The sequence below is a fragment of the Centruroides sculpturatus genome, unplaced genomic scaffold (genome assembly GCF_000671375.1).
Source record: "Centruroides sculpturatus isolate CEXI.00-Female unplaced genomic scaffold, Cexi_2.0 scaffold141, whole genome shotgun sequence".
NCBI lineage: Eukaryota > Metazoa > Arthropoda > Arachnida > Scorpiones > Buthidae > Centruroides > Centruroides sculpturatus.
In genome coordinates, this window is record NW_019384430.1 from 195,522 (window position 1) to 207,825 (window position 12,304).

At 27.8% G+C, this 12,304-nt stretch overlaps 1 protein-coding gene across 5 annotated transcripts in view; it reads right to left on the reverse strand.

The window, feature by feature from the left end:
* Window positions 1-12,304, reverse strand: part of LOC111619710 (microphthalmia-associated transcription factor-like) — a 69,696-nt gene that overhangs the window by 23,574 nt on the left and 33,818 nt on the right. For 2 of the 5 annotated variants that reach the window (XM_023361482.1, XM_023361484.1), the window contains one exon: window positions 7,362-7,533. In XM_023361482.1, coding sequence (XP_023217250.1) covers window positions 7,362-7,533 — 172 coding nt within the window. Of the gene's footprint in view, window positions 1-187; window positions 658-697; window positions 1,113-7,361; window positions 7,534-9,354; window positions 11,644-12,304 lie in introns of those variants that run through there. The other 3 variants (XM_023361483.1, XM_023361487.1, XM_023361485.1) reach the window with 3 other exon arrangements.

Genomic DNA, 12,304 nt, shown 5'->3' on the forward strand with positions numbered 1-12,304 from the left:
AAATAATTTAAACAACTTTTAGCGATTAATCGATTAATTTTAAAAGTTTTTTTTTTTCTTTTCGACCTCAAAAAAACACGTGCACACACATTTAAAAAATTATTCATAAGACACGTGTTAAACAACGAACGTATTTTCATTGGAAGGTCGAACATTTAACTATTTAATCAAAGAAGCATTTACAAACCTGGTTTATCCTTTCAGACGTACGTTCCACATCGTAGACCGGCATGGTCGCCTTTAAAAGCAAACAAAACCACCAAGCTACACCCTCCAGATCTCTTATCGCATTACGTTTTATCAACGTCCATCATCCGGCCGATAACTGAGATCCAAGACATTAAAGTGAACAGACTTAAACAGCCAAAAAATTCGAAATCGAACGAGTTTTAATAAAATAAAATTCCGTTCCGTTAAAAGTATCCGCGCGATAATTTATACGATGAAAGAAAAGATATGACCTATTAAAAGTTGCATCTATCGATCTATTAAGTGGCTATGATAGTCATTAAATATGCTTTAAAAGATACGCAAAACCTGATTATATCAATATATCTTAAAGTAAAAACTATCGAGATGAAATTAATTCGCTCGAAATTCAAGTTTCATTATGATGAGACGACTACAAATTCCAAAATGTTTTAATTAAATTCCAAATTCGATCATATAATGTCAACATGATTTTAAACAGACTTACCGGAAACGATTTCATAATTTAACATCCATTTCGTGAAAATATCAAATGACAAATTAACATAAGATCGAATTAAAATAATACAAAAATATAATTTTTTGTTTACAATAATTAAAAGTCCGAGTTATTTGTGCTTATGTTTTACCAATAAGTTGATGTGGGATAAATGTAGAGAAAACTTTATGCTTATATACCAGACATTAATCAATATGAAAATCCAGAGGTCAAAGATCGGCGTGTGTGTACTAATTATTATCAGTTGGTTCCGACCATCCTTGGGAATGAAACATATGAAGATCTAGAATAAGATTCCGTCCAGTATTTCTAAATAAATACATAAAATATTTTAAAAATGCGAATTTTCGATTTTATTCTAAGGATTTAATGAGACTTTCTATTATTCGAAAGCATTTGTCTATGGTCTTTTATAGAATTAAGCGTTGTACCACACAAATGAGTAGATCAGATTANAGTTTTTTTTTTTCTTTTCGACCTCAAAAAAACACGTGCACACACATTTAAAAAATTATTCATAAGACACGTGTTAAACAACGAACGTATTTTCATTGGAAGGTCGAACATTTAACTATTTAATCAAAGAAGCATTTACAAACCTGGTTTATCCTTTCAGACGTACGTTCCACATCGTAGACCGGCATGGTCGCCTTTAAAAGCAAACAAAACCACCAAGCTACACCCTCCAGATCTCTTATCGCATTACGTTTTATCAACGTCCATCATCCGGCCGATAACTGAGATCCAAGACATTAAAGTGAACAGACTTAAACAGCCAAAAAATTCGAAATCGAACGAGTTTTAATAAAATAAAATTCCGTTCCGTTAAAAGTATCCGCGCGATAATTTATACGATGAAAGAAAAGATATGACCTATTAAAAGTTGCATCTATCGATCTATTAAGTGGCTATGATAGTCATTAAATATGCTTTAAAAGATACGCAAAACCTGATTATATCAATATATCTTAAAGTAAAAACTATCGAGATGAAATTAATTCGCTCGAAATTCAAGTTTCATTATGATGAGACGACTACAAATTCCAAAATGTTTTAATTAAATTCCAAATTCGATCATATAATGTCAACATGATTTTAAACAGACTTACCGGAAACGATTTCATAATTTAACATCCATTTCGTGAAAATATCAAATGACAAATTAACATAAGATCGAATTAAAATAATACAAAAATATAATTTTTTGTTTACAATAATTAAAAGTCCGAGTTATTTGTGCTTATGTTTTACCAATAAGTTGATGTGGGATAAATGTAGAGAAAACTTTATGCTTATATACCAGACATTAATCAATATGAAAATCCAGAGGTCAAAGATCGGCGTGTGTGTACTAATTATTATCAGTTGGTTCCGACCATCCTTGGGAATGAAACATATGAAGATCTAGAATAAGATTCCGTCCAGTATTTCTAAATAAATACATAAAATATTTTAAAAATGCGAATTTTCGATTTTATTCTAAGGATTTAATGAGACTTTCTATTATTCGAAAGCATTTGTCTATGGTCTTTTATAGAATTAAGCGTTGTACCACACAAATGAGTAGATCAGATTACAAAAACTTCGTTGGATCAAGAAATTAAGAGCATAAAATTCATTAACAGTCAGTAAAAAAGCAATATATATATATATATGTATAGCATTTTTACTGGTGTGTTAATTACTGTATTACTGACGTGTATAAAATTATTAACGGATAACTTAAATACTCATATATATATATTTGAGTATTTAAGTTATCTGTTAATAATTTTATAGCTAAGTTCATATATATACACAGTCTATTTACAGATTATAAACAAACACTGCATAATAGTTAATAATTAATTTTTTCATCAAATAACCCTAATTTGTGATATGTTATACAAAATTAATTATTAAAAATAGTATATTTTATAAAATCATTATTTAAATATGTAGAAAAAATAATAATAAACTTCACCTTAACGTCAGAAACTTCGCTTTAAGCCAAATAGATACAGGATACAAATTTATGTAACTTGATATAAAAAATAATTTATTATATGAAAAAAATATTTGAAAATGAAGACGTAAAAATGTAAGCAAGTATTGCAATTATAAAAAAAAAAAAAAAAAAAGAAANAGATTCAACGTGTACGTCTTTGTACGTCGAACGTTAAAAAAAAATAAATAAATAAAAACATTATAGTAATGGTTTCAATTCAGTTGGACTTAAACGCATTTAAACTTTTGACAAATAATTAAATCATCTTTTAACAACACCCACAAAAAAACTAAACATACCACATTAAAAACATCTTACCTGTTCTAGGTCAAACTAGGAAGAAACGCGATAAGAAATAGCATTTAAAAAAACATGAAATATGAAACCGTAGGATATTAAATTTTCCTCATTAACAAACTGGCATATTAAGCATGTTAAAAACTTGCTTGGCCTACTCTTAATGTAGGTTTTAATAACGAATATCAAATATCATTTCTCCTTTCTTAAAATTTTGCTTTACTAAATAATTACGAACTAATTTATTTTTCTACATTTGTGTTAAATATTTCTACACACAAAAAATAAATAAATAAATAAAATGGTAGAAGTTGTAAAGAAATCGCCGAAATGACTTTCGTTTTAACAAAAAGAAAAAAAAAGTTTTGTCATCCAAATTATAAAATTTTATATACTTAATTTAGTATCATGATATATAAAGGTCAAATTTTAATTAGTAAATACAGAAAATAAAATAATAACGTAAAAAATAATAATTGTGAAACCTGTAAGTCGAATTTCTATTATTATTTTTGTTTCGTTGATTTTAGAAAACAAGCAAAAAAGCAGTCTTTATTAAAAATGTACAGAATTAAACAATGATTTTTAATATTATAACTTATAAGTGAGAAAAACAATTACAAATCTCAAAAATAAAATATATTTGGGATTCGTTATTATTTGTTAAATATAAAAATTAAGAAATAAAACTAAACTGTATCAACAGATAAAATAAATTATTACAGAAGACGACATATTTTTATTTTAACTTCTTGCAAATTGTGAATGAAAACCTTTAAAAACATAAAAATAAAATATGACGAAGAACAAATATTTTTAAAATACAGTCAAACCCCGGTTTTCGAACTTAATTCGTTCTTAAAAGTTATTCGAAAACCGATTTGTTTTCAAACCAGAAAAAAAAAGTTTTTCCATAAGAAACAATGTAATATGGATTAATCCGTTCCTGACCACAAAACGAAGTCTTTTTTCTTTTTTTTACCATTTTAGCTGTATTTCATGCATGAAAATTCCTAAAAATGCAATATAATATTATATATATCCATTATAAATGTATGTATATTAAAAGCAAAATATTCCATCACCACCAACCGAAACCAACTCTTTAAAAGAGCTATAAATGGAGACTAAACTCGGACTGCCTGAATGAAATACTGTACAGTATAACGAAAATCAATCAAAACAGACAACAAGAGCACTTTATTCATAATTTCCGAAATATTACTTTTCAACCGCTTTGATTTAAATTTTAATTTACATTAATTGATTAATTTTGATTTTATTTTTAATTTTAGTTTCAGTTTCAGTGTAAAGACCAAAGTTTTAACTATTATTTTTAGTTTTAATTAACTGGCTACTTAGTATTAATAAATATTAATTATTAACATTATAATATATATTATATTATATTAATAAATGTTTTATTTAATTTGAGTTTTAAGCACATTTAAACACGAATTCGTGGATGTCATTTATATTACGCGGATGCTAATTAACGCGATTTTTATTAATGAATTAATTTGATTTAAATTCAATTCCAACGCGTACCGAAAATCAGAATCTTAGTCGCACACGCATTGAAATATAATTTAAACGAGCAACAATTATTTATTGTGGCATCGTCGCAATGTCGGGCTGCAATTTTAATCATATTTTTTAATTTATTTATTTAATTTAAAATATATGCTCTCTATCTCATATTTGTAGTGTCTTGCCCTATAATTCATACTTTTCCTATTAAGAATAGAGTCGTGCCGGTCATCTAACTCCCTTCAGGGGTAAAGTTTTGAATTAAAATAACGTAACTTCCGGTTTTCATCGGAAGTTCGTATATAATTAGTCGGGGTTTTCAGTTCCTAAAAATTCCATACCTGGTTTCGATGTTCGTCTAACTCCATTCTCGAGATTACGAAAGGACAGATGGAAGGACGGAGCATTTATAGGTCTAAATTTGTTTGTAAATCGAATTATTTGTAATCAGAGGCGTTCGAAACCCAAGGGTTGACTATACAGTATATATCATTAAGCCGGAATTTCTTTCTTTATTAAAAAAATAATAATAGTTAAATTACGTAATTATAATAATAAAACAACTTTATTTTTTGTGATATTTTAGTAGAAAATTAAATTTATAGATCAAATATGATTTCTAAAATAGTAAATATATCATCGTTTAATTTAAAAAAAAATAGTAAAACGTTTGTATATTTTTTGAAATCTAAAAAGAAATTGCATAATTTACAGCCACAAATAACTTAAATTTATTTAAACAGCAATATTTACAAAAATTCTAGGCGTGATTCCAGATAAAAATTTAAAATAATGCATTCCAAACAAGCACAAAATGCTAAAAATTATGTGACCTAAAATGCCATTTCATTGGCACATTCGTAAATGACGGCTTCCATTCCAATATATTATATGCTTGCTACTTCAATTCGCATTAAATGTATTGCCAATGTTTGGGAACAAATTTAATGCTAGAATTAGTTCCATAGATTCAGTTTGTGTACGTACGAAATTATTGTATGAAGTACAAAGTTTCTGTTTAAATTACAAAGTTTCTGTTAAAAACGCAATTAAAACTGTTTATTCGCAAGCAATCTGAATAGTTTATTCGAAAAGTGAGCAATTTTGCTTATTAGATAAAATTTAAACTTGGATTGCAAATATTTATGAAATAATTTTAGATAGCTAGACCAAATATATTAGGCTTCAATTTGAAAAAAATTGTAGACCTTTAAATTACCACTGTCGTCCGTCTGTCTTTCCTTAATCACAAGAACGGAGTTAGATAGATGAAAGACGAGACCAGATATGAAAACCTTACGGGCAGGAGGCCCCAATTAACTATATATGAACTTCCGATGCAAACCAGAAGTCACGTTATTTCAATTCAAAACTTTTCCTCTGAAAGAGTTAATAGAGATTGGCAGGTCTCTATTGTTAAAGGAAAAGTATGATGTACAGGGGCAAGATACTACAGTACTAATTTGAGGTGGAGAGCATAATTTTCAATTAAATAAATTAAAAATATGATTAAAAATTGCAGCCCGTCATTATGACAACGTCAAAATAAATAATTGCTCGTTTTCATAAATTATTTTGACATAAAACAAATTTCTATTAGTTATTCACATGATTTAAAACGTTTGAATTGCAACATTTTCGTCATGAGCAGAGACAATCCTTCTCATTACAGGCAGGAAATCTAGAGAGATCATATATTAATAATAGGTTCGGACATGTTTTGTGTACAAAAACATGATTTCTGTGATAAGCAGAACAGCTTCATTGTGCATAATTTTATACACATACATTAGTATTTGTTCCATTAGTATGGATTTTAAAGAGTACCTTTACAAAAATTTACTGAAGTTTTTATCGAGTCTCGAACAATCTGATAATTAATTATGTACTCCGATAAGGAGTACAGTATATCATTATCAGATAATGTGAACATAAAATTTGTAGAATCAGTACAGACAAATAATGGACAAAATAAATCAGAACTATAATCTTAAAACACAAAATTTCAAATTTTATTCTAAAATAATAACTATTATAATACTTACTTATATCTTTTAAGGAATTTACAATATTAAGTTAAAATACATAAGTTAATAAAATACATAAAATATTAAGTTAAAATACAATGTTAACTTTTTTCCCCTTCTTTAGGCTGTAAGAAATAATTATTAAATCTTAGATAAAGTTTAAACTTTCATTCAGTAAATAATATTTAACAATGATTACAGTAGATCATTGTATACATTGTATAATATTACACAATAAAAACAATAATGCACAATGACATTTATTTTTTTATTATAAAGTGAAGCCCCAGAAACCAATGCGTACTGCCTCCATTAATATAACAAAACTAGCTTACCCGTCGCGCATTGCTGCGATCTCAGAAGAAACGAAATTCAAGCAAACTCGTAATGATAAAATTAAATTTTCATTTTATCATTTTTATCGAAACTTATTATTATTCGTATTCATCGGGAAAACATTTCAAAGTGTTGTTTCAATTCTATTTATTTATTGGAGTGCTCGTGGATACACGATATTTTTTGTTTCTCCGTCTGGTGCGTACACGAATAAATCGGAAGGTTTTCCGACGCATGAGCCGGCCACGTACAGTTGTCCACGCGAGAAGCACGGATTCTCCAAATTTAGNGGTTTAGTAGTTCTGAAGTTAAAAATTATCATATTTTCTATCAAATTTTTTTTGCATTTACTTTTAATAATTGAAAATCTGCCAATTATTTTTGACACTATATCTCTGATTCAGGTTTTTCAAATTCAGCCAATAATTGGTGATCCCAAATTATATTTAAATGAAAATTCAAAATAGAAATTTACCTTTGGAAAATTATATGTTTTATTATTTGCAGAATGTTGCACACTAATGGAATTTGGCAACCTTCCTGTTAATCTTTCATATTGTTGTTCTCTCTTGTTTTGTTGTTCCACTTGTTCTCTCATCAATTGCTGTTTAAGATTTGTTCGGCTCATTTTGGGTGTCTGAGTGCAGCTAGAAAAATAATTTAAATTATTTTATATTCTTAAAAATTTGTAAGTATATAATTTTTATATATTTAACAAAAAAAAAAAAAAAAATCCAGCAACAAGTTGCCTAACTTTCCTGGCAACATTTAAAACTGTATGTATGGCACCATCTGTTATAATATTTTATTTAAAAAACACTTTAAATTTTTGATTATTATAAAAGGGGAAAAAGCTTAATTTTGAGGGTAAGGATAGTTTTTATAAAAAATTGTAAATGCTAATAAGAAGTAAAAGTGTCATTAAGTCTCATTCTTCTGGAGATATGACAAATGACCCCCTTTATCTCCCCATCAACCTTTAACCACCAAAATATAACAGCATCAATCCCCTAATGCATAAACCTCCTTGAAAAATTTTCTGAAATTTTCAATAAAAAGCACAGGAGTTATTAAGCTTTAAAGAGGGTGAACAAAATTGTGCCACACACACATACATACACAAACATGAACACACACACACTAACATCCATACATACAAAAAACCAATTTAATTATTTTTTTGCATTTCTTGATATTTCAAGGTTCTAAGTCAAAAAATATAAAAATCTTGGGGAAGTTATTTTTTGACCAATTGCCAAACTTTATCTCTGTTATATATAACAGAGCTAGGGAAAGTAAAAAAAAAAAAAGAAGAAGAAGAAGAAGAAATTTAAAATATTATTAAACTTATTTACATATTTAAATGATGAGAAATAATGATGTTTGGTGTATAACAGGATAAAAAGCATCTCTTTCAGGAAGACCTACTAGCATGTTGACAGATTGATAGTGACATAAACAGTAAGAATGATTGGATTACTGAAGAGTTGGCTGAGACCATTGGAACTTGATATCTTACATATATACTGTAAATGATGTAAAAAATAAATATAGCATATCGATCTTACTTCAAATTAATTGTATTTATTTTATTAATAAAGAAGGAATATGCTGATTATGATGATGTAATATGGGGAGGGACTTTTACCATGATGATGCTTGATAACAGGGAGGGGGAGAGGTAGAAAATGATGCCTTTGATGATGTTTTTTGTCATATGGACAACCTCTTTAAATACTATATTCATTATATATCTATAATCTTTAAAACTTCCTATTAATACTGATATGTATTTTGAGTTTAAGCTTCTCTTTAGCAGTTACTTAAGTTTTGCATTCTAATATTTTTTTAATTAATTTATGTTAATTGGTGTCTCAAATATTCAATCAAAAACTAATTGTATATACTAAATAAGGGCAAAATAAACGTCTTATAACAATTAACACTGTATTGAGTACTAACTAGCCACAAACAAAACCCTTTTTTTATCAGTGTTGTGTTTGACACAAAACCTACTAATGTTTTTGGCCTCCACCAAGGCCTTCCTCAGGTGCTGAACTTAGTTGTGGCTAGTTATTACTAAATAAGGACTTCAAAATATACAATTTTATAAAGAGATTTATTTTTGTTTTAAATCTTCCAGTCAAAGTGATCAACTAACTTGATATATACGTGTAAAAGTTTCTTATCATACATATTATTATAATTATTACCATCATCATTGGCATCAGTTTTAATTATCTACATAAGAATACTGGTTTATCCAGTCTTTTCCTCCATCTGTCAATCTTATCCATTGCATAACAATTACATTTATAATTAAAATTCCAGGCTTCATATAAATATTAGTTTATAGAGTTAATAATAATTAATAATAAGAATTAAATATTATATAAAATGAGTTTTATTAAAAAGATTATTATTTAAGAAATCAAATTTTATTCTTATGAAATTAAAAAATATCTTACATCATTAGAACTGGCAGCAGAACTTGTAAGACCTACTGAAAAAGGACTTGATGGACTGTTGAATGATGGTGAATTCACATCATTTTCCACAGGTGTTTGAAATGAATAAGTTCCCTGAGTATTGTTAGTAAATTGAAGACTTTCCTGTTTTTGATTTTCTTGGATGTGAAATATAGTAGGATTTTCTAACTTTGACTCTATCTGAAAAATTCCACTATAATAATTAGGTCATACTTTTAAAATATTTGTATAAATCAAATTAATTTAAAAAATCACAAAAACATGATATTTAGGTTTGATAAGTTGATTTTATTAAAGGGCAATATATCATGAAATTAACATGAATATCTATTGCTTTAATTATTTTATAAATTGAACAAATAATGTAGTAAAACATCACTAAGTTGAACTGCATTAACAGGTTGCAGGCATAGTATATAGGGTTTTTCCATATAATAGTCTTTTTAAGTTAAATCTGTCAGTACATTTAACTTGAACTTATTTTCCTGTAACTTCTGCCCTTGGATAGTTCTGTGATCTTCCTTTGCTCTTATATCTTCATATTTCCTTCATTTTCAATTATCTTAATTGAACACAACACCACACCATTACATACTTGTATCAACATCCTTTTACTGAAGTATGTTACCAGCATTCTAACTGGATTCAAGGGGTAACTTGACAATGCACTCAAAAACATCATAAATTATATACCATTCTGTAATCATTCTGTGAACATATCCTTGAGTAACAGCTTAATAACAGGAAATTTTCAGCCACAGAAAAATTTGAGAAAATCACATATTAAACTTGCTAACTTGAAATTCTAACTAAAAGTTAAGACATTTTACCCCTTAAACTTTGTTTTAACAAGGTTTTACTGTAATATCTTTTGCTGTTCAGAGTAAACTTTTAATTGACACAAAAATTGATACAAATCTAAATTTTCAGACCTAATGACAATAGGATATTAATCATAACTATTCCATTTTTAAAAAGCTAATAAACACTTTAATTAGAGTTAGAATCAAACTTACATGAGAAATATAACCAGATATAAATTCATTGCCATAAAAATTAGCACACCAAGAAGGAATTGTTGTTTCACTGCAAAACTTGGCATACAGGCAAGCAGATATGGAAGTGATTATGTTATAGTGTAATGGCTCATTGTGTAATGCCAACAGAGAGTGTTAAAGTGTGGCATCCTTGGCCAATAAAAAAAACACAAATGCATCCTGTCTATAGTTTACCTGTTGCAGAAGGACACTGTATCACTAGAGAAGCATTTACATTGCAATCAAAGACCATGTGAACAACTAACTGAGTTTGAGAAGGAAAAGATCATTGGGTTGAGAGAAGCCAGATGGTCATCTCGCTGAATAACCCAACAACTAGGCCATTCTGACAGCACTGCCAAGACAGCCTAGATGTTGGACCAGTGAATAAGAGAGCTTGCACATAAGGATGCCCTTGGTAGACCATTAACCTTGAGGACTGCCTGGTCCTCCAACAAGCATGCACACATCTGACCATATCGTTATCCACCATCCTGACACACATGGTGTTATCATTACAGGTCCTTGTGTCTGTCCATACCATTTCAAGGTGCCTGGGTGAGGAACATTTAGTATCATGGCAGCCATTACGTGTGATGCCACTGAGAGCCTCCCACTGTTGCCTCCATTTGGATTGGTGTTGTTGCCAATGGGATAGGACCACAATGAAATGGAAGTAGGTCATCTAGAGCAATGAATTCAGATTCAGTTTGAGAACTGACAATGGCCATGTTGGTGTTTAGAGACTACATGGTGAACACCTTAATAGATTAACATAGATTGAATAGATTAACTTTAATCTTCATATCTATGAAGATTAAAGTTCTGTCAGTTATTAATCATAACAAAAAAAATATATAATTTCTTTTTATGTCTTTATGATTATTTTGTTATTTCTCTAATCTTAAAATAGAAGTAATGTATTTCAATCTGTTTCTCATATTAACACAAGAGTTTGAAGTAAACATTAGAAAAATCTTTTTAAAAAAATATTTTTTTTTTATTGACAAGTTAAGAATGTTTATAGTAATATTCTCCAATTGCATTTAATTAGCAGTTATAATATGATTTGTACCTGTAGATGTAACTCCTATTTCCAAATAGTATTGTAGACAATGTCTTTTAATAGTATATCTGTTATAAATAGTATATCTTAATATCTGTTAACTTTTAATAGTATATCTTAATATCTGTTAACGTTAATATCCAAAATTGTCTATTTATACTGATATAAACAAAAATTAAAATAAAACAGTAATTAGTACCATTAAAAAATAGAATTAAATTTACTTTATTATTAATTTGATTACAATTTTGAGTAGAAGCCAATATTATTTCTGTCCTGTTTCTCATTTAAATATATTTATAAATTTTTTCTTCTGTTCAAAAAATGTATGCAACTATTCATTTTTTCTCAATATGCTGTATATATAAAGATTATTACAAAATTCAATTATTCAAATGATCTAATTATTGATTGACAACAGAAGTGTTAAAATGTTCTCATCTTTCTATAATTTGAAATAATCTTAATGAAGATTTAATAACTTATTTTACAATTATTATTTGAAATAGTTTAATAACCAGAAAATAAACTGTTTTTAATCAAAACTTCTTCTTCCAAGAACGTCAGTCTATGAGGCGTTAAATATACTTGAAATTATTTTAATTTACGAGCGCTTTCGACGTAAATAAGCACGTCGTCTTCAGGTAAAATTAAATTCGAATAAAGAATTCGAACCATACATTTAAATTTAAAACATTAACGATACTAGCCGTTTTTGAACATACAAAAAAGATTTTAAATTTAAATTTTTAGAATTAAACATTTAAAATTGGTGCGCATGCGTTTTAAAACAAATAAACATCGATTGGAGTGGCTATTAATTATT